Source organism: Egretta garzetta, unplaced genomic scaffold (genome assembly GCF_000687185.1).
Source record: "Egretta garzetta isolate BGI_Z169 unplaced genomic scaffold, ASM68718v1 scaffold640, whole genome shotgun sequence".
Classification (NCBI taxonomy): Eukaryota; Metazoa; Chordata; class Aves; order Pelecaniformes; family Ardeidae; genus Egretta; species Egretta garzetta.
In genome coordinates, this window is record NW_009258264.1 from 815,936 (window position 1) to 843,360 (window position 27,425).

A 27,425-nucleotide genomic window follows, 5' to 3' on the forward strand; every position below is an offset into this window, starting at 1 on the left:
CAGAAACGCTTTCGTATTCAGCTTTCAGTGTTGGGAAAGTTGTACAAAGCCAACTTCTCATGTTGAGATTTAGAGTGGGTTTTCAATGTGGAAGTTTTTACCATAGCTGAACAGAACCCTACATGGTGTCATGCTTCATGTGAATTAAATATGCTGGCTGTGATACTGCAGGGTTTTTAAAATTTGTTTGTTTTTTCTAATGCATTTTCCTCACTGACCCCCGTTTTTGAGCTGTTTGTACTTCAGATAGGCTTTATAAAGTTGTGCCTGGACAAAATAGACCTCAAATAATCCTAGCTGTTGAGTGTAGCCTGGATTGGGCAGGTGATTTTTATCAGCTCATAAAACTTCCAGTGGAATTTCTGATTTACATGTCTGTGCTTTTCTGGTCAAGTCCATGGCGTTGCCCGAAATACTCTGAAACCTGTTACTGAGCATCAGCTTCACTTTGCTTTGCAGAGAGGGGGCTGGCACTGCTCAAGCTCCTGATTTCGCTTACAGTAGCAGCAGAGAGCTCCTGGCAGAAAAGCATCTTGCTCTTGGAATACATTACCCCTGCAAGGTTGAGTCCCAAATGTACAAGTTGTTAATTTGGTAAAGGGTTGGAATAAGGGAGAAGAAGAACTCTTAACTATGGGGCTGCTGGGTCTACGGGCAGTATTTGTCACAGCAGCAGCACGTGGTTGTAAAGCTCTGTCCCGGGTAGCTCCATCCTATTACTTGTTCGGTCATTTGTGTCTGCTGGCTGTAACGTTCAGAAATGTGTCAGAATACCGCAGGGATCGGTAAGGAAGCAATTCCAATTATAATTACCTATCCCCAACACTGCTCTGTCTGAATCGTGAAGAGTAACTTGGCTGGTGTCTTTTCTGTAGACGCTGAAGATGTAATCTCATTCGGAAGCCCCCAAAAGACCCCTTGATCAAAGCCAACCATCAGATCTCTCCTCCGAAGGAGCCTGGTATTACACGACTGCGAGATGTGCACAGGCGGGTGGCTACTCTGTAATTGCCTGGCTGTGACCCTATAAATATACAGTAATAGCATGTTCTCTCGATAACATGGTAATTATGTCGGAAGGTACCATATAATTCAGCGACTGCTTACCATGTCACTTGCCGTTTTTAGATCTCATAACACACTGTCAAGGAGGAAATCTGTCAGGCAGGAACCCTGTAATTTGCATGTGCTTTCGTACTCAATAGCTATTATGTAATTGCCAAGTTGCTCCGAATGTGTTCATTTAAGGGAATGCTGTCAAGGGCAGGCGGCTTCAGTCTGACCCTTGAAATTGGATTGTGTGGCTTCCTCCACCATCCATCTCCGAGCTGGTAAAAGCACGCGCTTAAAGGAAAGAGCTAAGGCAAAGTGCAGGCTTGTGTTGGCTTTCTAACAAATGCATTGCATGGGGTTTATTTTTCTTAGGTGTGGCTGCATTAGAGGGTGAGCTGATCAGGGGGCTACGTTTTCCATATGGGTTTTGAAATGTAGGTGGTTGGGTCTTGACAGCAAACTCTGTAGCTGGTGATGGACTTAAAGGGTGCTTGCACGTTGCACAGTTTGATGCTAGCTTAACTGGAGCATCTTAAAATGTTTTACAGAGGTAGGTGTATGTTACTGTCATTTTATATCTTCGAAGAAGGGGAGCAGATTGGTTTAGCCAAGGTGACATACGAGTTGATGACAGTTGGATATATCCCAGGTTTTACTTGCTTTTAACTACTCTACCATGGCTGTTAGACCTCACTTTGCCTATTCCCTTTTAAAAATGTTTTTTCAACTAGAACAGACTATTAAAGAGAATAGTCATATAAAATATATATTTTTTGGTAAGGCTTCTTCAGTACCCGTTGGTAAATATCCTTGCACAAGTTGTAAGGACGGGAGGAACAAAGATGCGTTTCACAGCCCAAGTCTTACAACTGCAGTCGTTACAAGAGCTTGCTGGTCACAAGCTTGGTATAGTCATCGCTCCTTAAAGATCTGCCTAAATAAAGGTCTCTTGCGTAGCAGTTACATCGAAGCATCCATCTCAGCCCGTGCCCGTCCTGCCTGTGGGGTCCTGGGGGTCCCTGCAGGCAGCAGTGCCGGGTGCGGGTCTGACTGCCATCCTCAGAGGAAGGCTCCCCCCCACTGCAGTGAGACCCTGGGACCTTCATCTCCAGGCTTCAGTTCTCCCGTTTCATGTCATTTTGTCCTAAAGGCACTTGCCTATTCAAATAATCAGTCAACAATATAAAAACCGTGGCAAACCTTGAGTGATTCCTTTCAAGGGAGAAAATGGGGAAAAAGAGGAGAGGAAAAGAGAAGAAGAAAAAATGAAAAGACAATGCTATTTTAAGGCCATATTTTAAATCAAGATAATCTTTGGAAGTGGGATCCTGAGTAGCGATTGTCAGCTGGAGAGCTGAATGTCCAGGATATCCCAGCATGAAATTCAGATGGCTTTCTGGCAGCCTTTGCCTTGAAGTAGAAGATGCGGAATAAGTCTGGCAACCTTCAGGCTGAGCACTTGTAAACAACAGATGTTCATAACTGGAATCTCTTGGAAGAGAAGGGCAGGGAGCAGCGTACATCCATGCTTGTAATTCTCAAAATCTGCAGTTAAGACCGAGCTGTGTCAGGAAGACTGTAAGGGGAAATCAAACGTCGACTTGAATGAGCAGCTTGCAGAGAAGTTCAACTTTAGTTTTCTTAAAAGTGACATGATTTCATTGAAGGAGAGAGGATGCAGGCTGTGAGGGGGGTATCGACAAAAGCATTTGGGTCACGTGGACTTCAGTTACATTATTATTATTGTTATCATTATCATTATTATTATGATTTTTATCATCATTCTTATCATTATTATTATCGTTATTATCATTATCATTATTATTTTATTTGATAAATATCGTCATAGGCTATTTTGACCTGCAATTCTTTTTGACGGAGCTGGGTCCTGAACACTTTTTTTTCCCCGAGTCTTTCAAATAACAACATTTGAAAGATTTTTCTAAGCATGAAGCATTCATTTATTCAGGGTTCAATCAGGTCCCAGAGAGAGAGGGATACACAACCAGCAAAAATTGATGTAAAACCCCAGGGAGGATCTTTGTGTTTTTCACCACACCATCCCACTATCGCACTGCATTGGTTGGTATCGCTGTAGCTATGTTTTGGGAGCACACTGGGACATGGTTTAGTGGTGGGATGGCAGGGTTAGGTTAAAGGTTGGACTCGATGATCTTAAAGGTCTTTTCCAACCAAAGCGATTCTATGATTCTATGATTCACTGCGGAGGACAAAATTCAGACAGGTTTGCAAAAGTGCATGCAGAAACAATTGCGTGTGTGCTCTCACACTCAGTCTAGCTCTAGCTGTGATGGTTTGCAGGGTGGACTTGACAGTTGCACAGATCTGCAAATAACATTTCAGTCTCTCCCTTCACCTCCTAGCTCATTTTAGTGGGTAGCTGGGTGAGCTGGGCATGAGGTCAGTGCTGCAGAGCAGAGACCCGAGCCCGTGGGTCGCTGGGGAGATGGGAAGGGTTGTGTGTGCAGGTTACTCCACAGAGGGGGAGATCAATCACTTTCTCGGCTCCCAGGATCTTCATCACTATGTTGGGATGTACCCGGTCTGGAAATGTTCCATGCCTCTAGGATACAGATCCTGAATGGTTTTGGGGGGGGTAGGAAGGTGGAACAGGGAACTTAAGTGTTTGTATGTACCACCAGGAGAATTGCTTTAGAAACCTCAGTTGGAAGGAGGGATGGTCGGAGAAGTTTTCCGTTCACACGGATGGTGTGACGTGCCTATGTTAATTTAAATGTTTCTCTCTTTCTATTTAGTAATATTTTCATTCTCATCTGACTCATTCTTTCATCTTGCACTCCTTATGGAAGCCCAATATTCCTATTCCTGGTTTGTGGGTGTGGTTTGGTTTGTTGGGGGGTTTTTTTGGTGGTGTAATGTTGTTTTTTGTTTTGTTTTGTTTTAAATCTAGGGGGTGGGGAGAAGGTTGTTTTTTGAAGATAATTTTTCTGCTGTTGCTCTGAACGGGGTTTCCTTGCAACGCCCAGCTAAGCATCGCCTGTGTTTGTCGCACTCTCCCGCTTGCCTTAAAGCAGATAAATCTTGGATTGTCTGGGAGTTCCTTGTATGAATGAGTAATTTAATTAAGACGTTTCAGATACTTGGGACTCAATCTTCCCTTCTGATCTCTTGAGACCGACTGAAACCTTTGAAGTGGAAGTTGCACAGGACCCGATCAAGATAACACCCGAGAAACCACAGAGCTTCGTACTTTGTGGTTCCTTAAAAATCTGTGCACAACTTCCTCTTCCTGCTCCCAAACACCCCCGATTGCTGTGACCTGGTGTAATTTAGGCTAACCTAAATAAACTCTCCAGATTCACTATCATCGCACAATCTTTAAACGAGTATAAATAGTGCTTGAAATAACCCTGGGTCTTGGCATCTTCCTCCTCCTCTCCTTGTGGGTGAAGCTTGAGTCAAACAGTTGTTGTGAATGCGAAGTCGCCAGCACTTTGGGAAAGCTCATATCCGGGTCCTACATTTTGGGTTGATCTCATCAATTTTACTTCTTACGGGCAAATACTGAACCCCAGTCATTCTGCAGAGTCTGTGGAAATCGAGCTCGCTCTCGATTACACCCGGCGGTCCCTACTCTGCATATTTTTCTTCCCTTTTTCATCCCTCCTCTGTGGTGACACGAAACTAGAAGCAGAGTGTATTTGCCAGCTCCTTGGAGAATTGCAATGGTTAATGAAAATCGCAATGTGCTTCTCTGCCATCTGCTTGTGGTTATGATAGAAAAGGGTCTGTTGTAAACAGTTGTATAACTTCTGCTCTGTGTTGTGAAAACTGTTGCCATGTTCCACCCCAGAAAATGCTGCGTTTTGAGAGGTGCTTTAACAGTTAATGTGTGCGTAGTTTTAAAGGCGACTTGGAAGGTTTGAAGCAAGTAACTGCCTCTTTCCTCTTCTGTTTCATTTCTGTCTTAAGGCCTGCCTTCATCTGCTTTGTGCCGGGGCTAGGAAAATGGTCACTAGCAAATAACGGAGAGTTTTTTTGTCTTGCTTCCTGTAAAAACCTTGCCGTGCAAACGCTGAACCTGTACAAAAGCAAGGCTGACCATTCTGACAAGGTGCTGAAGGGGTTAGTGAACCAAGAGACACCAAGAAATTAAAGGAATTGAAACGAAACAATCTTGAAGCGCGCAGAGCTGCGGTTGCATGAGGTTGAGCTCAGGGTGCGGCGCTGGCTGCGCGGAGCCGAAGGTGACAATCCCGGTCGCGGATTGGAAGCATGTGGGGTTGTGATTATTTTTTCCTGCAGGATGGCCTTTCATGTCTAACCACACGGAGTGTGTCAACAACCCATCTGGCGCCATTAGACACCAGCAATTTTACTCGCCATGCTTTTCATGGGCTCTTGGTATTTGTGCTATGTGCTGCCTTAGAATAGCTTCGGGTGTTGTGGTGGGGCAGCCTGGACAGCTGGGAATTGTCCAGTTAACTATTGCATCTCTTCTGGTTCCCATTTGGTGCTTCAGCTTTCATTGGAAAGCATGGCACTCGTACTGTGCTGCTCTCTGGTCCCTTGCATGTACTCTTGTCTATGGTCATAACCCTTGGTCCTTGCTGCTCACAGCCCTTCCGAGCCGCTCAAGGTGGGCTTGGACTGATAGAACAGCTGGGTGCTCTTAGTGGAGTAGGTAGCACGAATTCTTAACGAGAGGGAGAATGCGATGGGAGATATTAGGGATCAAAGCAGCTGAGGTTTTGGGTTGGCAGCTCGCGCAGATGAGTGGTACAAAGCCTGAGAAGGCTGCACGCAGCTGGACGGCGCCTGGCTGCGCAGAGCTCTGCGGCTGCACCCGTCTTAGGAAGAGAGGGAAGCAGCGACGTGATGAAGCACTAACAGGCTGTTAAGGGTTTGCAGGCAGGATTTCAAATGGCTAGAACGAGATCAGCTGGTGGAGAGTCGGAGCTTTTTGTTCCTAAGTTTCATTCCCAAACTTTTTATGGTAGTTAATTAATTTTCACTTGCTGTAGCTCTTCCAGCTTTAGAGGGCAAATAGGAAGTCGGTGTGTGAAGTACTTCTGTATCATTGGCGTAAAGGAGCAAACCAACCAACTCTTAACATCTGTTAGTACTGTCCTTCAGAAACTTCTCTTTACAACCATCCACAATGCTATCTTGCTTAGTTTTCTTCCCCCCTTCTACCCGACCCACAGTTTGTTGGTAGAGATGGTGCGTACGCCTCCGACCCAGCGCTGCTCCTTGGAGGAGCTCTTCTGGAGAAGCCTTTCCTCCTCCTGCCCTCTCTTTAGTGGCAGAAAGCTGGGTGTTGTTTCTTGTCCCACCTAAATAAATTAAAAAAACCCAAACAAACCTTTAATGTGTATGTTGCCTTCTCTTGTGGTGGCAGCTTTTATCTCTGTTTCAGTGGGAGTCAGAGCTTCTTATCTCCGCCTGCGCCCTTCGGGGGCTCGCTGCAGCGTGGTCCGTACCCATAGAGTCACAGTTCTATCAGCCAGGTTTCGCGGTTACTAATTAGCTCTCTGGAATATTAACAAAACAAATGGTATGCTGCAAACACTGATTGCAGATCAGGGGGCAGCTATTTGATTTCTATATAAGCTGCAGTTTCGACCTTGTACAGTTCTGCATCAGGTTTTGCGCATCAACAGTATCTGCCATACAGGACACTCAAGTATGAAGGAAAATATTTTCTCTGAATAAAATCTTTGCCTTCTCACATTTTATTTTCTGGGTTTTTTTCTACTTAAAACACCAGGAGAACCAAAAGCCCAGAGTCCTTTTCATACCCCCTCCCAAAACACACACTCCAAACCTTGAAGCAGTCCAGATCACAAGGCGCAGTCGTTTCCTGAGCTTTTCTTTTTTTTAAGGAAAAGAAACAAAGCACCAAGATCAGCTGTTCTGAAGCTGCTATTCTTTATCGAAAATTATCCATATTGTGCTACAAATCCAACTGTTGATGTCATGAAAGTCTGCCATGGCTTGATTTTCATGTTTTCCACAATGTCAGGCATTTCTTGCAGCAGAGATTGCTGTCCTTTTATGTGCAGAATCTTCCCTTTTTCAATGGAAATTAAACCGCATTTCTTTTAAGATTAAAGAAATCTGATACAATCGCATACAATAATCAGGAAGAGCTTTGGCTTTCCACCAGAGATCTGGCTTACTGTTTTCTAAATAAATATTATTGTACTGTAAACAAATGATAAACAGATCTGGAGAGAAGTAAATGATGTAGTTAAGACTACACCTAGGTCTGCCAGTTCCAACCGCTGCTGTGGGGCTGCTCGAGGACCGTGCAAAATCCCTGTTAATGGCCTTGCTTTCATCTGGCATGAAATGGTGCCTTAAGAAATGACTTACTCCTTTCAGCAGATGAAATGAACCTCAGTTTATTTGGATCAACATTTCATCTCCCCTTTTGCCCTTTGTATTGCTTACATGCAGGGTGCAGCGTGAATCAGCCATAATAAGGTGGAGAAAGTTCAAAGATGAAAAAATAAAGCTGGTTGTATAAACGCTAGAATCACGGAATCGTTTAGCTTGGAAAAGACCTTTAAGATCATCAAGTCCAACTGTTAACCCAGCACTGCCAACTCCACCACTAAACCCTGTCCCTAAGCACCACGTCTACACGGCCCTTAATGAATGTTGCTTTCTCTTTTGCTCAGGACCGACACAGATGCTTGCGCAGAGTTGGTTCTGTACATGAAACATAACATTTTGTTTCCTATGCAGATGCTATTTAGCTAACTGGATGCTTGAAATCTTTTTATTGTGGTTAAGTCACAAATGTCCGCGCTGTGAAACCTATTGTCAGACACTGGAGCCATCGCTCTCCCTCAGGCACTGGAATTTGGGCACAGAATCTTGGAATCAAAAGAAAAAATTAGAGCCTACATTTGGCGTCCTGTAGCTTGCATTTGCCTGATCTGTTTGTTGGGGGACAAAAGCCCATGGCCATGTGAATGTAGTCATGTGTAATTGAGGGCGTATTTTCTGTGTGTCCAATAGCCGGTTTATAGCCTTCCTCTGCTCTCCTCTCCCTCAACAAATCTATAAGTCCCCTAACTGGGTTTCTAGCGTTTGTAGATACAGAACATCATGAAGAGAATAATTTTGTCCACTTCAGGTGAAGCCCTATCCAATTCTTGTTTCTATTTTGTGTCCTTTATAGGAAGGATCAGAATGTGCTATCACCCGTCAATTGCTGGAATCTCCTGCTAAATCAAGTGAAGCGGGAGAGCAGGGATCACACCACCCTAAGCGACATCTATCTCAACAACATCATCCCGCGCTTTGTCCAGGTCAGCGAAGATTCGGGGCGCCTATTCAAGAAGGTAACTGAGTGCTACAATGCATATTTTTTTTGTTTGGCCCTTCTGAAATACAAAGGTTTGGCTATTACTTCTGATGGATCAATTTATTGTTGACAGTGCCTAACACATGAGGCTTTCTTCCTCTTTCTGGATAACTGTGCTTGACTTACCTTTGATTTTTGTAGTAATTTTCTTTTTCTAGGATTTTAGGATTTTCCCTGAAGTGGTCAGGTGAGATTTGTTGGTCTAAATTCAGGCCATGGTTTTTCCTCTTAACCTGCTCGCAGTTTTTCTGCATTTTGAAAATTTTGTTAAATAAGCAGAAACCCTCCAGGTTTTCAACTCCTGAATATCATCAAGAACAAGTCTCTAAAGACAAATTTATATCCAACATGGAGGAGAAACTACTGTTAAAAGAAAATTAGGGAGAATTCTTGCTATGCTGGCTAACAAAAGGATGTATTGTCCCTCTCCGGAAAAAGGAGAAAGTGCAGCTGAGGTCTCTTTTGTTAGCCTTGTCCCCTTTCTCTCCCCTTGATTTCCACCTGGAAAAAAAAGGTGAGACAGTTGTGGGAGGGCATTTTTTTATTAAGAATCTGTTCTTCCAGTTGAAGAAACACTCTATGGAAGCTTTGAAACTCCTATTAAATGGTATTGCCTGGTCTCTTCAGAGATTTGTCGACTGCTGTAACATCTGCTAGTTAACGTGTTCAAAACATTGCAATTCTAACTTTGAAAGCAATTTCTTTCCCCCACTCCCCGCCCCCTTGCAAAGTGTCGTGATCTTGGAGAGTTATTTCTGCTGTTGCAAGGCCTAGAGGAAGGGGTTGCAGAAGGGCTCGAGCTTTCTAAAAAATACTTTTGTTCGGACTCATCCTAAATCCCATTGCCTCTGAGAGAGAAACAGAAGAGGAACAATTTTGATAAAAAAACTCCTGGCGTATCTTCATGTCTGTCATTTTGCCTTCAGCGGTGTCAGTTGTTGTATTAAAAAAGAGTCACATGAGTAGTGTGTGACTTTAAAATTAAAATCTGTTTAGGTGCAGTCAGCAGTAATCACAGAATCATGGAATGTCAAGGGTTGGAAGGGACCTCAGGAGCTCACCCAGTGCCACCCCCCTGCCCAAGCAGGCTCACCCAGAGCAGGGGGCACAGGACAGCGTCCAGGTGGGGGTTGAAGATCTCCAGAGAAGGAGACTCCACAGCCCCCCTGGGCAGCCTGGGCCAGGGCTCGGGCACCCTCAAAGTCAAGAAGTTCTTCCTCCCGTTCAACTGGAACCTCTTCTGCTTCAGCTTGTGCCCATTGGCACTTGTTGGCTTTTCACTCTGGTCTTGACAGTCTTTTGAGATGTCTCGCGGAAAGGGCGTTCAGGTATTTTTTAACGTGTCTATATTGCTTTAACTGATAAAGAGAGTCTGTATAACGTGGTCTGTTTAGGCTGCAAGAAAATGAACCGTGCTCAATATTGTGCATGATACTTGATGTCAAGATGCACTTGAATGCACAGCGTCTGGTTGTGTGTGGCCTGGAGAGCAGGATGCGTTTGCTCTTTTACAGCGGGTATTTGTGTGTGGTGGCAACTGATTTCTATAGGAGAATGAAAATAAGTGCAAGTGCGCTGTTGTGTTCCTTGTCCTCTGCACGTTTCTTGAGTTTTTAATGGATAGCAACGGAGTATGAAAAAGATATTCAAGTGTTAGATTCTGTTTCTCTTTTACTTCTTTTTTTGAGATGCTGCTCAAGCAGAGGAGGGACCTTCTCTTTTTCAAGTGATGTCACACTAAGGCCTTTTTGACCTTTTAAAACTTTCTGGTAATTACATTATGGTTGATTAGATACTTACACGGGATTATTGAATGGCAGTTCCTCTTCAATTCCTCTAATCCTTCCAAAGGATAAGTAATCTCCCCACTGAATTTCAACAATGGCTGTGCTTGAGGAAGGTGGCTGAGAAAATGCCTCTGCAAAGAAGTACATGGAAGTTGATATTATCCCAGTTGGGCTGGAAACTAGCATCTTAATTTTCAGCCCCTTGTATAAGCATGGTTTTGCCCTGGTTTATTTTGGGCAGTAGGGCTTGAATAAAAACAAATAATCGACCACCAACAAAATACCCCTTGGGTTTCTTTCTCGCAGACCAAACGCAGACTCCGTATGAATTGGTGCAAACAAAAGGCGCTTGTTACTAAATTCCAACTACTTGTTGCCTTTTTGCCAGGCATACCAAACTGGCTGAAGGCCACAGCGGGTATTAGATAAGTATTGCACTTGTGCTGGGTGGTTAAAAACAAAATTTCCATCCTGTCTTATCTGGAGAGCAACGTAGTTGAATAAAATAGCAGCTGATAAATAGAGAAATTTGGCTGAAGTTGGATCTGCCGCTACTTGTGCTTTCTCGCTAGGATCTCTTACCTTCCTGAGCCCCGGGAAGCGACATGAATCGGTACAAAAGGCTAGAAAACAGATGTGGTGTGCGGTTAAAATACTGCAAATCAGCTTTATAGTCCATGGGTTTAAAAAAAAATGCTATTTGTAAAACCCCAATGTAGCATGCTTACCGCACTCGGTATATCCCAAGAGCAATACAAACCTTCTCCAGAATATCTCTGGAGCATAAGCAGACAAATTGCACCTTTTCCTGGATGAAAAAACGGGGATAAGTAGATGAAGTCACTTGCTGTGATTGCTCAGCAAGTCGCTGGCAAAGCGGGGATGCCTTTCTGATCAATGTCTGTAGGTGTCGAAGGGGAATAGTGAGGTGAGTCAGCAAGATATTTAGGAGTGGCATGTATTTTTGTGCCTCTAACTGGAAGTTAAAACCATGCTAGCCCAAAGGGAAATTAGTCATACTGATGAGAAAATCTAAAAGAACATTCTCCTCCCTCTCCCCTTAGCTTCTCCCATTCTTTTTTAAACTTTTGAGACCTCCTTTCCCATTTTTTAATGGAGAGGAGCTACCACAGTATGTGACAGCTCAGAAAACTGAGCGCTTTTTAGCAGCCTTGAAACAGATGTAGTTGATCCAGGAGCTACATGGAAAATAATGCTGCTATGCCATGCTGTGAAACTTCCCCTGAAGCTGTGGAAGGCAAATTTGGAGGTCCCAATCAAAACTCAAATGGGAACGAGCTCTGAATGGCGTTGCTGAGTTAGTGTGGTGCTCCATCTCAGCAAATAATGCTCTGAAGTACGGTGAGGACAGCGATACAGAGATCCTCAGCTGCTGAGGGCAGCTGAAATAAAATCCTGAGGCATGAGATCCTTTTCTTGGGCCGTTTATGGTTTAGGGCTTTCTCGCATCAGTGCTTCGTATCGCGCTGGGAGTGAGCAGGTGGGCTAGGAAGGACAGACAGGGTAAGAAGGATGCGCTTAAGATCCCTTTTGTTGCTAAACTCTTGAGTTGCTGTATCGTGCTGCGTCTGAAGTGGTGATGATTTTCAAACGAGAGAGATCCAAGTACAGCATGCAGCTGTAATCCAGCCTTAAGGCTGCAAAGGGCCTGGGTGGGTGTGATAAGGTCTGCGCTGGGAAGGAAACACATCCTCAAGGGCAGCGGAGATGGGGAGGGAAGCGGGGTGGGAGCTGGATGTGTCGCAGCCGGAGCAGCACGGAGCCCGAGGTGGGCAAACCAGGCTCTCGTCAGTGGTGGTGGCAACATGGGGGTTGTCTCTTCCAGTGACTGTGGTGGAGAATCCCCAGGCTGAGACAGTTTCCTGTGTGTCCACTCTTGGACCCCTGGACCAGTTAGACGAAGGGCACAGCAGCGCTGATGGTCGAGCTTGGATGGGTCAGTCTTGAAATGAGTGAACTTCTGAAATTCCAGCAGTGGTGCCTGCATTGCGCACAGGTTTTCGGAGGGTTTATGTTTGCAGCGTTCGGATTCGCGGTGTCGGGGAAAGCCCGCGTGGTCTGTGGCTTTGTCTCATTCCATTTTTCTGTTCGTATCTTATGATGAAGAGATCCCTCTCCAGGGCTGTGTTCGGATGTGGAGGGTCTTATTTGTTTGAGTGTTCGGTGGACGCTTGCCAGCCACTTCAAAGGTATCTTTGCTGATAAGAGAAGCTGTGGTTGCTGCCAAAGCCAGCAATGAAGTGGTGCTGGTGGATGTACAGTGCGTGTCAGCCCTGTTTCTTCCTGCCTCTTGGATTTGTTTACTTGGTTAGCTCTCCTTGCAAAACTTCTACATGTCTGAGCGCTGGACTGCTTGCACCAAATGTGGTTTCATATCTTATTGGATACTTGGGACCTAAGGTGTAGGTATACTTTGAACACTGGACTTTTTCCGTGCCCTTTGTTTTGGTTTCTCCTGAGGAAATACTTTTACGATTCGGTAAAAGATGTTGTCAGTAAGGGGTTGCTGCTGTAGCAGTCTTGTGGGTGAATCCCGTTGGCATCAGTGGGGATCTGGCATTGGCTTCAGCAGCGCTGCTGGCCGCGGGATCGGTGTCAGTGCAATTCTGCTACAAGAGAAAAGGAAGATAAATGGTGAAATAAATAGCCACTCTCTCGAGCAAATAAAACTGTGGGGAACTGGTGGAATTGTCCTAATAACAAACTGTTACACCTTGGGAAGGAGGTAATATTTTCTTATTTGTCCAACAGTTAATGATTTAGCCCTGGGTTTCGTACAAGGTTGAAGTTTAAAGCCCGTGTGCCACCCGGCGTTGCTGCTCTGGTCACCTCTCCCTCTCCTGGCAGACCCGTCCTGCTTTGATGTCAGCGCCTGTTCTTGCTCACGCTCCTTCTCATTCCTCCATCTACTTTTGTAGAGAGCACTCCTTTGATTTCTTCCTGCTTAACCTCCTTCAGCGTGGCCCTTTTTATGTATCTATAAATATGTATTCAAAATATTCTTCCGTGTGAGCTGATTCCACTTCTCTCCCTTTCCGCTCTACCCCCTGTCACCCTGTTGTTTTCCTGTGGCCCCCGATTCCTCCGCACGGTACAACCTTTCTGGTTCTGCTGTGGGTACCGGGTTTTTTTGCCTACGGACGGACCTTTTTAGTGGGATCCCTTGGTATTATATATACATGTGTAGCCTTTTGAGAAGCAGTCTCTTTAATTTGGTATCTTTAATCACTCTTTCTCTGTTGTCTCTTTGAGATTTCCCTAGAAGCAGACCAATAGCTCTTGTTATAATTTTTTTTTTCTATTAAATTTGATCTTTTTTTAAGAGAGTGGACTGTGGAAGCCTCAGTCACTTTGAGTAGTTTCTGAACAAGTTGGTTTTTTTTTTCTATTTTTTTTTTTTTCCCCTCCACCTTGACAGATTTTTACATAACAAAATTGTGAAGTAATTGGGAAGAAAGGCAGATTTGCTCTGCGTATGCATAAATTCCTGTGTCTGGGGGGCCTCAGGACAGGCAGTGGCTGTTACCTGCTGCTTCCTAGAGCTGTGCCTCTGAACAGAGCCAGGTACCTCCTCAGCATCTGCCTGCCTTGCTGCTACCGGTCCCCTTTCAGGCGGCGTTTGCCCTACTGCATTTAAAACATACTCTATTTTTAAGCGGGGGCTCCCTGCAGCAGTGTTAACTGGGGGCTCGCTGGAGATGCTCGAGCAGCAGCCCTGTCCTGCCCTGCTTTCTGCCTTGTCCAGGGAGATGTGTCCTCTGGGTATGGAGTGGTGGGGACAGGGAGGGGTGGTTGCTCTACAAATCTCGCTCTGAGAGCGCAGCATTCCTTTACACTGTGGTATCAAGTTCAGTTATGATATTTACGGGGAGAAAACCCTGTAAGGAATGGAGAAAACAAAACCAAGGATTTGAAATTTGCTTCCTGTTTAATACCTTTGATCATGGAAAAAAAACCCACCCCAGATTATCCACTAGTACACTGCACAGTGTTTGATGTGAAATGAAAAATCCACAATGAATTGGTGAAAAGCCTTGCAGTAATCACGGAAGAAGAATTATTAATTCTCTTAAGGGGTCCATGCTGAAGATGACCTACTTTACAGCTGCAGTATGTCTCATTGCTGTGTTGGTACCAGAATATGAAAAATCTTTAAATACACCACACATGGAAAAGCCACGCGCATGAAAGAAATGCACTGGCCAAAATGCTGGGCATTCGTAAAAATATTTCTCCATAACAGTGTAAACAGGTAAATATACAAACAGCATAAGTTAAACTGTCACTGAGGTGCAGAGGTGGTAGGTACGTGCCATCTCCCTGCTCTCACGCTTGCGTCCTTACCCACTGCATCATCTTCTTGGGAAGCAGTAATGTTGAGGTCTGACTGTTTTCCCAAAAGTTAAAGGACGCAGAGGCCTGTTGTGAAATGATGCTTTCTGATTTCTCACTGGGGAAATGACATTTCCCGGTTTTCCTACCTGCTTATTTTTAGAACAAGTGGAATGGGGGAAGGGAGAGGGAGTGAAATAATTTGTGCGGTGCTGGTGTCTGAGTTAGCAGTACAAAAATCTGCTTCGGGGTCGGAGAGTTGATTCCCCCCACCTGTAATTGGAGTGGATGGTTTCTGTTACGCTGCTAACGCTTTGTACCCGGTCAGACATAATGATGTGATCAGAGCCTCTTGCCCAGGGTGATGTACTGAATACCGACGGCTACGGCTGGGGTAATTTTACTACGTTATGTTACAGGCTACAAAAGTCACTTCTGCATATGGATTGGGCAAGGAATACCGTGCATTTGGCCCTTTTTAATGTGTGACAGGAGTCCGTTGTTATTGCATTTCCTTTCTAATTTCCTGTCTGCTTTTGTTGTCTTTCATCTGTATTTTGCTGCAGTGTGAATTCAGGTCAGCCGGGAACAAGGTAACAGCGCTTTTACACTCCGGGTCATTCATCTGACTCTGATCCCTCCAGTCAGTTTTTCCTAGAGATAAATCACAGCAGTTTGAAAAAGGGTATTGGAGGAAGTTGGCAGCACAAAGCCGTCATGCAGAGCATTAAACCTGTGAGCAGAATTACAGAATGTTACCTCCAGTATTTTACAGGACTGCACCTCTTGCTGGTGGGTCTTGCCACCTTCTGAAGCCCGTTTCAGATGCGGCTCGATCAACGAGGGCAAATGTAGCTGGCTTCACAACAAGAATGAATGCTCTCAGCCATAAAATTGCTTGGTTTGTTGGGGTTGAGTGCCTGAAGCCCAAGATTCAACAGGGTCAGCACAGAATTCTACAAAAAATAAGGAGAAAAAGGGGGGTGGGGGTTGTTGGAAGCAACTCTTTCAGCCCAGAGTATGGGAGGCAGCGGTGTGACGTGGTTTCATGTAGGAATGGCTTTTCAGAGTACAGTATTCCGCTGTAATGAGGAAAATTCCTTATTACTGACATAGTGGTGAAACAAATCACTGGTGAAATGGTGGAGAAAACTAGATAATACAACTGTAAGTTAAACATGACCGACCAGTGCATAATGGATCATTAAACTGGAAACTGATGACCTATCACCCAAAATATGCCCGTATATTGTACCACATAGATTTTGTTTTCCTAGCTTTTCTTTAAATTACATTCTGGAGGCTTTGAAGCTTTAGAAAAAGTTTCACACAATTCCTGTTCACAGGGCCACGTGATAATGGCCGAGCACTTTGTCCATAAGTTGTGGGAGAAACTTGCACAAAACTTGCACAGGGTCGCTTACAGGCTTCGTTGAGAGTACGTCCTTGTGAACTAAGGGGTACATTTATAACAAATGGATTGCATCAGTGCTGATGGTGGAGCGTTTCTATGCAGTGAAGCTAGTTGATTGTTTAGGTGAGAATGTGAAGGTGATGAATCATATTTGCTACTGCATGCAAATGAATTAAAGGCAGGCCTGTTTAAAAAAAAAAAAAAAAATTATCAAGAATCTACCTGTAAAGAATTCTAAACTTTAATTAGAAAATTCTATTTAAGTGCTACATGTATGATCTTGGAAAATTTTACTTGGCAAGCCTTCTCTTTAACAAGCTTTGTAAGCAGATGTTAAATAATGCATAATAAGTGCCCTGTAATGTATCATAGAATCATGGAATGGTTTGGGTGGGAAGGGACCCCTAGAGGTCACCCAGCCCAACCCCCCCGCAGGAGCAGGGACACCTTGAACCACATCAGGTTGCTCACAGCCCCGTCCAACCTGGCCTGGAATGTTCCCAGGGATGGGGCCTCCACCCCCTCTCTGGGCAACCCCTGCCAGGGTTTCACCACCCTCATTGGAAGGAATTTCTTCCTTATATCTATATGTAACCTCGATTTAGACAGGAACAAAAAGGATCTTGCACTTCTGCAGATTTCCTCTCTGGTCTCAGCAAGAACTCAACCCACTTGCCTCCCAGCTCCCGCTGCTGATTCAAAAATCATTGGAACATTTAATGTTTGCTTTCTACCTAAGTATATTTAAATATTCCTTTTTAAAAGATGTAGAGAAATGGTCTTGTTAGAGAGCAGCTTTCAGAATCAGCAGATTTGGGTGCCAGGCCTGTCGCTGGCTGACATAATTTTAGGCAACGTATTAGATAAAAATCTCTTATCTCGGTGTGTTACGCGTTCACCCGCCGATGGTTTCTGAGCGCTTCCTTGCTGTTGCTGAGTTTAGACAGAAAGCATCTCGTGAACTTCACGGTATGTTTGTTTTGAAGCCATACCATCTTTCTATCAGATTTGGAACTACGTTAGTGAGGCTTGAGATCCGGGGCAGAAAATGTTGACAGCATTCCTTAGCTCTCATATTTATTATCCCCCCTAAATATTTTGAAGCTGAAGTCGTTAATGTTTGGTGGAATGCGGAACAGCCAAGCGAGTGCTGCAGTAGATCCCAAAAACATCTTGATTAAATTAGAGGGGAGGTGGAGGGGAGGAGGGCTGGAACAAAGAGGCCGTTGAGAAGCTGGCACGGCGTGCTGGGAATTTATGTTCCAGCGAAGGGTGGCAGCAACCTACAGCTCTGCACATGGTGCATATACACCCCGTTGTAACAAAGGAGTATGTGTGCATGTGTGAGCGTGTGTGTGTGTATGCATGTGCACGCACGCACGCTCAGGGCAGCTTCTTTCGCTCTCTTGTTTTGGGCTGAAGCAAAGGCTTGAGAAAAGCAGCTGGCGAGGAGGGTATTGAGGTTGCAGGTTAGCGCTTCTGGGCAACGGCGTTGTCGCCTTGCTGAAATAACTTTCTTGTTCTCTCGGGTGCTGTTGATAATTTTCCTGATTTGCAGAGAAAAGGAAGCCTGTGTTATCGCTGATCAGCACGTACCTTTGCAGCAGCGCAGGTGAGGTGGTGCTGGCGCCCGGCTCGCCCCCTTCCCAGCCCCGGGCGTGCGGTGGGCTCCTGTGCTGTGCCACCTTCCGAGAGCGTTAATGATGCATATCGCACTAGATCATCTCCCAGATCAAGAGGAGAAGTGTTTAGCCCTGATATGGGGTAAGGAGGAGGCAGGGTTTGTGGGGACACCCCCTTCCCACACGCACACACAGTTTATTATTAGAGCCAGTTAGATAGGATTTTGTTGCGCAAGCTCTTCCTCCGGCTTTTTAAGGGATGTGCAGATAAGCTCTAGTTGCAGGTACAGCCAGGAATAGGTAATAATAAAATTTATCAGATTTTCTTTTGCTTTGATTTATTGCTTTTTCCTGGAAGATTGTTTACAGAATGAATCATTCTAAAACTCTGTCTGCCTTTGAAAAACATTATGTAGAATCTGATGTTGAAATAGAAATTGATGCCTGGAGACGTTTGCAACTGCAGGGACTATGTTGTTATTTTTCCTTGGCGTGCATTTTGTTTGTAATTCCATGCCACATTCCAGCATGATCTTGAAATCTCTTACTCCTGCATGGCAATGGTTAAGATCAGCAGCCTTCAATCTGGATGCACCTGGAACTCCATGGGACCTCAGAGAAGTTCTCCTTGTGCATCAGGTCCACCACCCTCTGGACTTGAGCAACGGCTTATTTGCTAATGTCTAAGGCATCTTCTTTTGACTTTCCCAAGCTAACTGTTCTGCTTCTTCCAATGTATTTTCATTTATCAGGGTCAGCCAGCTCAGCTTGCTTCTACTAAACCTTTTTTTTTTTTTTTCTGGTGGAGTCAGTATGGGGAGCAGCATTAAATTAACAGTGTTCATTGCCTGGCTCTTGTTTTCGTGACACCTGTGATCTGTCTTACCTTCATCTTAATGTAAGGTTTTTTTCCAGTCCAGCAATCTGGCAGGTTCTTTCCTGAGAGCTCATTTGGAAGCACAAAGAATTTTGTGTTTTTGACAATTTGGCACTTACGCTTCTTCTTTTCTTCTTCAACCTGAATATGCATTAAAATATTCATTTTCATCTCTTTTGCATAATTGATGCTTCAGCAGTTTGTACAGTGAATGAGCAATTTTATGCAAGAAATAAGCAAATGGCCTGAAAAGAGCTGGGGGAAAGGCAGATGATTGGTCTGGTCCAGGCAGTTTAACCAGCACAGTGAAGCGTGCTGCTGAAAAGCTCCTTCTATGTGAAAAGTTCAGTGCTCAGGGCATTTAAAACAGACCCAGCCAGTCACTTCCATTAATCATCTCCAGTGTTGAGAAAAAGGCAGTCATAAAGTCTTTGGGACCCATATCAGTGCAGTGAGGAGCAGCAGCTTCAGCTTTGCTTTCAGAGATGGTGAAAACGTAGATCTTGTTTCTGCAAACTCTCTTGGAGACTGGGAATCGCCAACTTTTTTTCTTTTCTTGAAATTAAAGACTCTTCAGCAAAAGCAGGATGCTCCCTTTTGTCAGCCTTTGTTTCAGGTGCTTGTTTTTCCCGTAGGACATCTGGGCACCTGGGGAGCAGGTTTGGGAACGTGGGACAGGAACGTAGGAAAATGCAAAGGACCTGACCTTGGATGCTTCTGCTGGTGCGTCCCATGGCGCTGCCGCCAGCGCGATGCCAGGCTGGCCCCAATGGGTACAACATACATAAACAGTCTGTAATAAAACATCTATCATCTCAGAAACACAATGAACTCTCAGCACTGCTGAACTGGACGGTATTCAAAAAGGGATAATTTAAAATTGAATTACATAATCTTTCTCTTTTTGCTTTTTAATTTGTCAGTATGTTTGGGTTTTTTCTCACGGCTTAACTCTACCTTGATTTCTTGGGCAGAAATGCGGGCTTAAGTGTGGGTTTGTCTGCATTACCCCTTTATCTTTTCCTTTTCCTGAACTTTGGAGGCATAAATAATCTTGAACCTATCAAATTTGCTTGACCCAGTAGATGTTATATCCTTCTAACATGCGGAGCATGAAGGTTCAATCAGGCAAACACTGCCTTAGCAGGCAGTGAATGAGTAAAGTGTATAAACTGAATAAAGTTATTGTTTCATGTAGCAGTAGATGCATTTGCACTTTCTAATTAGTGGGAAATTGTGGAGAAAACATAGTTATTAGATTATGAGTGTTTAAGCCTGCCTGGTTTTTTTGTGAATAGAAATGTTAGTACAGAGAGACAAGACGTCTGCTCTCTTCCTTGGCTTCTCCAGTTACTCACCTGGATGTCTTTTATTAATAAAACCTCAGAAAAAGTGGAATTCGGTGTGCTTTACCTCTTCCCTGCACCTCAGAATGATTAGAGCTATGAAATTACAGACAGGGGCTTGAAAACGTTCAAGATTGTACTGCAAGATTCTGAGATTTCTGTCATTAAGTACTAGCAACTGTTGGGATTTTTTTCCAGTTAAACGTTTTAGAGGAGCAAAGCTGTTTGAAGCTGGCTGGCTCCCGTGCAGCCCAAGCAGAGACATCATTAGTGAACGTCACTTGGAGATGGATCTGTCCTTTCCCCCCGGATAGTGTGTACGGTTGGGTTGTTTGGTTTTGACAAGGTAACAAATCCCGGTGTGTCTTTCTGTTCCCATCTCTCCGTCCGATGATGGTAGATGCCACAGCGAAAACCTTGGGGATAGACCTTGCCCTTGTAGATTTTTTTTTCCCTGCGCCTTCCGGAGCTGCTGTTCTGATTCCTTCCCTTCCACAGGGCTGAGAGCAAATGTTATGTCCCATGGCTGACAAAGGCAGCTCTGTTCTGTGCTTCTCTCCCCACCCCTATTTCCCCCTATTTTGGTACCCAGCTTACAAGGTTGACTCAACAGCCTCTTCTTCCTGTGGTGGGCTGTACCACGCTTCACGTAAGAAATAATTGCCTGTTATCCTTAAGTTTGGGTTTTTTGAGGGGGCTTTCCCCTTCAATTGTGTTTTTGGTGCAATATATGGCTTTATAAATAGTTGGTGTTTGATCTCGCCCCATATTCATTAGAGACGTGGCTTACTAGTGGACAGGTATGGTTGGACTTGATGATCTTAAAGGTCTTTTCCAAGCAAATGATTCTGTGGTCCCCCTCCTTTGCCTTTTTTTCCACCTTGAAGGTGCATTGTACAACACTCAACCCCACAGCTCTGGTGTTTTTATAACGTGGCAATGGTGGCTGCTTGCTACAAGGCGGGGATGATAACCAGCTCCCCATCAGAGGATATGGATTTTCCTGGAATTTCAAAGGGGTGATCAGGCGTGGTAATGTGTGCTGAAGCACCAAGTTAAAATCATTTCAGCAGCCTGTTTGGGTGAACATCGTTGGGACATCGCTTCTTGGAGTCTTCAATGGCAAAGAAGGGAAACCTCTGTTTGGGTCCAACTGTAACTCTGTTGGCTTTAGAATCATAGAATCATAGAATGTTTAGGGTTGGAAGGGACCACTAGTGGTCATCTAGTCCAACCCCCCTGCAGTGAGCAGGGACACTGCTAACTAGATCAGGTTGCTCACAGCCCCATCCAACCTGGCCTTGAATGTTCCCAGGGATGGGGCCTCCACCACCTCTCTGGGCAACCTGTTCCGGTGTTTTACCACCCTCACTGTAAAAAATTTCTTCCTTACCTCTAGCCTGAACCTACCCTGTTCTAGTTTAAAACCATTTCCCCTTGTCCTAACACAGCTGGCCCTACTAAAAAGACATTCCCCATCCCCATTTAATCCTTTTCAGTTACTGTAGGCTGAAAGATGTGAATTGTGTTACGAATACGGAGAATTTTCTTGATCATTTATACTCATGCTATAGGAAAAGGGGATTTGTTAAGGTTTGTCTGCAGGGCAGCGCTGCGCCGTGGCGGCTGGGGACGGCAAGGCTGGGGTGCGTGGCTGCACCTTTGCTTTGCAAGGTGTGTCAGCGAAAGCTGGCTCGTTGTGCTTTTTCATGTGTCTGAATTTCTCAGCTTTTCTCATGGAAGCTCTTCAGAATGCGAGCAGTGACAGTTTCAGCATGAAAACCTGTCTTAATGAAGTGAATTAATGGTACCGTTGCACTCCCGAAGGAAGCTGTTCCGCCCTCCTTTGCATACAAGCTATACTGCGTGCAGAAACGCTTCTTCAAAGAGGGCTTTGCATACAGAGCTGCCGTCGGTCGGTAATTACAGATGCGCATCTTTGGACATTCCGGTGTCTTTATTAGAAAACCAGAAGCTTATCTGTTCCTGTATTTAGCTAAAGCCAAATGCGTGCCAGCACCGGCTCCTCGTGCAGCAGTTGAGTCCGATAGAAGTGCTGGCTGCTTGTTACCTAGCAGGTAATTATAAATAAGCAAATATATTTTTAAATAAGCAAATATATTTTTAAAATCTGACATTCAGCTGCAGGCTAGTTTGGGTCTCAGCTGGTTTTGACAACCAGTTGTGTCTTATCTGCACCTTTTTTATTTTTTTTTTTTTTTTAATTCTTTTCATTCTACTGTTCTAGTGAAGGAAACCAGTCCATGAGTCATAGCCTCAGGTTTAACCAGGCAGCTCAGTAATGCAAATGTCCCTCAGGACAGAATGATTTGTATTGATATGGTTAAATTGTATTGTAGCCATTGTAGCTTAAAAAAAAAAAAAAGAGCCAATTGCTTTGTCTATTGAGGTAAATTGCGTATTGATTTAAAATTTGAATGGAAATGGGAATGTATACATGTAAAGCCCTGTCAAAGTGATTTTTCTTATTTTTTTCCAATGTTGACATGGTGGTTCTTGTGATGGAATACAGAAGTGAAGGAACATTTGCCAGAGGAGGCTAGAGGGTGCGGAAGGCTGTTGTGGTATTTGTGGAAGAAGAGGTAAACTTTTGGTAAATCTCATGGAGACTCAAGGGGAGATTGTGCATCTGAAAGCATGTACTATTTTTTTTTTTTTAAACTCTGGCTTTATCATACAAAACTAAAAAAAAAAAAAAAATATATTGGCATTAACACTGTTCAAAAATAGATTGTGGCTGTGTATAGGCTTTCAAAGACAGCATCTCCCGCAGTACCAACAGGCAAAAGGACCTGCCCTGGAGCACATCTCCCTGCTCCTCCAACCCCCTCTGTGACAAACGCTCCTTCTCCAGCAAGACGTTTCCTCTCCAGTGTGCAAAAGTGTCCAAGAGTGAGTGTTGGCCTAGTGAATCTGGGAAATGGAAAATAGTCTGTGCACAAGGCTTATCAAGTGAGAGCTGGCAGACACCGTGGTAAGGTTTCCCTCCTGGACCCTGTAACACCTTGCCAGACCCTGTCTGAGCAACCTCGTTGCCTCAAGCATTGTTACGATGGGCAACTCATGATGTGCAGGTGGTCGAGGACAAGGCATGAGGCTAGGAGGGGCTGGCAGCAGTACCAAAGGGCTGCAGTGAGATGCAAGGTCAACGGGAAGAGCAGCAGGACTGCCTGGAGAGGTGGGAGCCTGAAGGAGGTGGTGGCCGGCTGTCATCGCAGCCTCACAGTCTGGCTTTGGCAAGGGGGTACCTTACGTCAGCAAAGTTGAAGTATTGCCTGTTTTGTGATATGATTTTGAATAAAGGAAGATGATTCCTGTCGGCTTTTTTTTACCCTGCACTTCTTCAGCTGGGCAAACCTATGTGTTTCCAGGCTTGTAATGCTGAAAATCCCATGTTCTCTGGGAATTTGCCTGTCTTCATACTGTAAGGCTTTTCTGACTGTGCGTATATAACATTTCAGTTTATTAATACTGTTTGTGCAATTTGAGCATAAGTGGCTCTGGGCTGAGCAGTTACTGGATTTGCTAGCATAAATAGCGGTGCCTAATTGAGCCTAAATTATTTGTAGATGCGGAGCATGCTCACTTCCTCCGCCTTTTTACCGTCTTCCCCAATTGACTTTCATTTCTCTGTTTTGTTGCAGAGCAAGGAAGTGGGATTGCAGCTCCAGGAAGACTTGATGAAGGTCTTGAATGAACTCTACACGGTAAATCAAACTGACTTCTTGGCATCTTTTCAGGCAGAAGGAAGAAGTGTTTGACTTCTCCCAGCCTGCTGTTACAGCAGAGGCTAAGCATCAAGACTGATAAATGTCTGCAGTCTTTGCAGTTTGAGGCAGCTTGTGTTCCCCAGTCTACAGAGCACCATAAACTTTGCTTTTTCTCTCTAGCCTTATATTGTTTCAGCTCTGTAAGTGTTGGCTCCACTTCTCAAAGATCTCACCTTAGCACGCGCCTGCTACTAGCTGCAGTGTTGGTTTTAAAAATAGTAAAAGATACTAGAATTGTTTCCAAATACACTAAAAATCTTCAGTCCGTGCTTTTGTGTGGTCGGAGGATACAAAAGGCAGCGTACAGCTTCAGCGGGGGGACCCACTGTGTTTATTTGTTCCTCAACTCCTTCAGCAAAGCAGCTCCCTTTAGAGTAACAGTCTTCCATCTGTGCTCTTTGCTTCTCGTATATCCATTGGAGACACCAAGAAAGAGGCATTGCCTCGGGAAGGAGAAGGAATGTGTTCATAAAAGTTCGTACGCTGCTTGGGGATTTTTCTTCTCATGCAGATGAATGGAAAAGCCTGTTGTTTGATTACATTTTTGCTTTCTGCAGCTGTTACTGAGCTAGGTCTTGTTTTAAAAGCAGAACCTACATGGTTTTGTTGCTCAAAATATCTTTTCTTTGGTCCTTCTCTAATGATACATTGGGTCATTACCCTAAGGTACGCGTTATTTTCTTTGTTCTTTCCAAAGATGATCCAGGGATGTTTCTCAAGCCATGGCATAGCAATCTTGTGATGAAATTTGGTGTGAATATCAACGCTAGAGTATGGGAGGTGGGGTCCCCTGAAATTTTCCGTATCTACAAAAGGTATAGAAGGAAATTGTTTCATTAGAGCATCGAAGCCAAATATTTGGACTAATCTTTTAGGAGAAAAGGGAGCTTAGGAGTAGGAAAAGGGAGTTCATCATGCACTAGCGTTCTTGCTGCTGAACTGGCAGTTGAATGGGTGAGACTGTGAATCCCGTTTATGATTTTCCTCCTTTTCCTGCATTAGTGTTTAGCATCACTGAGTCTTTTCTGTGGGCAAAGAGTGTTTGTGTTCCTCGACAGGAAAGCCAAGCTCGAGCAGTACGGTGGGACTGGAGGCATTTTGAAGCTGACCTGTGGTTCGATGTACTCCCGCTGTCGTCGTTAGCACGGCCTTGGGTTACAATAGTGTGAGCAAACTGCCTTGTGCTCATGTTCCTGAAAGGCAGAGAATTTGCTTTGGATATGAAGGTGGCTTTGTAAATGCAGCAGTGCCTGTCATCAGCGCTGCCTACTCTAGAAATTATTTTTTATTTGAGGGCGCAATATGATTCAACTTTTGAGTCATGCACTTGGATGGGATCCTAAGGAAGAATACAGAGCTGTCTCTAAACACAGACTTTTAGGAACTGAGATTTATTTCTAATCCAAGTTCCCAGGGCGCTTAGGTTGAGGAGGTGACTGGTTAGTGGAGTTTACATAGACATAGGGAATCATTTCTGCATGCCAGGCTCTGACAGATCATTGAGCCAAATACCGAGTGCTGATAATTTCTCTATCACGGGAAGGAAGATCTTCCAGAATTCAGCCTTTGATAACCAAACCTGGCGTATTAACTTTTGTAATGTCAGTGCTAGGAACTTGATATCTATCTATGCATTCCTTCTGCTCTAAAATTCTAAATTGTCCCTTCACCAGAAAATGGCTTTTCCTTTGAAAAAGCTGTTTCTGCTGATCATATTAAAAGATATTTCTTGATGGACTCAATCTCTGGTGGAATTCTTTCATTGGTACTTTTAAGATCCACAAACTAACCTCTTGTTCTGCTGGATTGGCAGAATTCGTATTGTGAGGCAAAATGCACGTCCATGAAAATGGACAAAGTCTTTAGTTTCCCTACGCAGGTGAAATACGGAGGCTCGTTACTGGTTTTTGGCCTGAATTGCCCTTTGCAATCCGTCCTTGAGCGTGCTGTTGCCCTCAGCAGGCACTACTGAGTCCACAGTAACCCCGGCGCCAAACACAGGGCAGGCAGGGCTTGTGGCTGCCAATGTGGCACTGTCAGCAGGCTAAAATCATTAAAACTGTGATTTCTTTTTCTGCTTCTCTTGCTTTCTGCCAGTTCCACTTTCAGTGATAGAGGGAAAGAAGCTACTTTGCATCTATTATTATAAATGCCTGCTTTACAGTCTAAGCATATGCAGGAGCTGAAAGCACGCGTGTGTAAATTATTCAGAAAATCTCTCTTTAATACTGGCTGCGTTCACATTCCCTTTCATGTTTAAATACAACGTCTCTTTGTATCCGAGAACCTCTGCTGATCACTGCATAAAGAGGGAGCGTGCATCCTACTTACGTAGAATTATGTTATGGTTCAAACTAAGGTGAAATAGGTATAAATGGGGTTTTATCTAAAATAAATCAAATGATTTGCAAGTGGGAGCTTTGTTAATGCTGGAACGACACTGTAGGGGGGGTCTTTATGCTGCAGCTTTGCATTTTTTTTTGCCCCCTATAAAAAGTGTATCATCATAACGTTTGCTTTGGTATGTGAATTGAATTGCTTTGCAACGGTGGATAAAAAATAGACAGTTTATCTATTATGCCATTTGTTATTTTTGTTTTTCTTAACACAAAGCTAGACATGAATATCCTCTGAAACAAGTGGGGGCTTTTGTGACTTTAGGGGAAATTTATCTATACTTACCTTAAAAAATGTGCTCTCATAAAAGTTGTCCATATAGTACAGGGTCCAGGTCTCCCTGAGCACAAGAACCACACTCTTTTATTAATATTTTTATTACATAAGGTGAACAGAGGTGCTTTTACATACTAAATTTGATTTAAACAAATCGAACCCAAGTTGCTTTTGCAGCCGTTGTGTTCAGACGATTGCTTTGCATACAGTTCTTTGAGACTTGAGATGTTTAAGGGACTGATTCATCCAGATGAAAGACTGATAGGCCTCCCTTCTGAATCCTTACCTGCTGATGAAAAGCTCTCATCTTCCAGCATTGGCATATAATTTTCTTTGAATAGTAAGAAGGCTGGATTTAGTCTGTATCTTTTTTTGGGTTTTATGACTCCTTTACTGGGTTGTACCAGAAGGCGCATGCCAAAGTTAAACAAAGAAACAGCTGCAAAATAATCCACTTTGATTTCAGATTGATTTTGAGAGCCAGTTTTATTCATGCATCTTCTATCACGCTTTTTTGAGATGTGAAATTCCGGTTTAGATAGTTCTAACTCCAAGCTAGCAACCGGCCTTGCTGGTCACCAGCCAAAAGCCTTTGCTTAGTTAGGATGATACCTTGCCTTTAATATAAACATGACAGACAGCTATTATGAAGTAGTAAACTTAAAGAAACTTACAGTTTTGGGGAGTGCATTGGCCAAATTAAAAAAAAAAAAAAGGTGTTGCAGCTTGTGACTTCTGTCTTAGGATTTTTTTCCTCCCTCCTAGCCTGTGAGCTTTCCAGATCCACGTATAACTGTTCTCCCTGAGACTTGGTCATGCAGGTAAAGTAAGGCAAAACATCTGTGTGCCCAATTTGTTGGGAGGTAAGCCCGTTTCTTCCTCAGCAAATCAAACTGTGGTGCTCTCTGACTTTTGTGTATCATTTTCTGCAGGTTATGAAAACCTACCACATGTACAATGCCGACAGCATTAGTGCTCAGAGCAAACTGAAAGAGGCAGAGAAGCAGGAGGAAAAGCAGATTGGGAAGTCAGTGAAACAAGAGGACAAGCAGACGCCACGCTCCCCTGACTCAACTTCCAACGTCAAGTTTGAAGAAAAACATGTTCGGCGAAGCTCTGTCAAAAAAATAGAGAAAATGAAGGAGAAGG

At 44.1% G+C, this 27,425-nt stretch overlaps 1 protein-coding gene across 3 annotated transcripts in view; it reads left to right on the forward strand.

Annotated features, from left to right (window-relative positions):
* SRGAP2 (SLIT-ROBO Rho GTPase activating protein 2) overlaps positions 1 to 27,425 on the forward strand; it is a 109,441-nt gene that overhangs the window by 38,809 nt on the left and 43,207 nt on the right. For all 3 annotated transcript variants that reach the window (XM_035901395.1, XM_009647854.2, XM_009647862.2), the window contains exons 3-5: positions 8,228 to 8,390; positions 23,478 to 23,540; positions 27,209 to 27,422. In XM_035901395.1, coding sequence (XP_035757288.1) covers positions 8,228 to 8,390; positions 23,478 to 23,540; positions 27,209 to 27,422 — 440 coding nt within the window. The remainder of the gene's footprint in view (positions 1 to 8,227; positions 8,391 to 23,477; positions 23,541 to 27,208; positions 27,423 to 27,425) is intronic.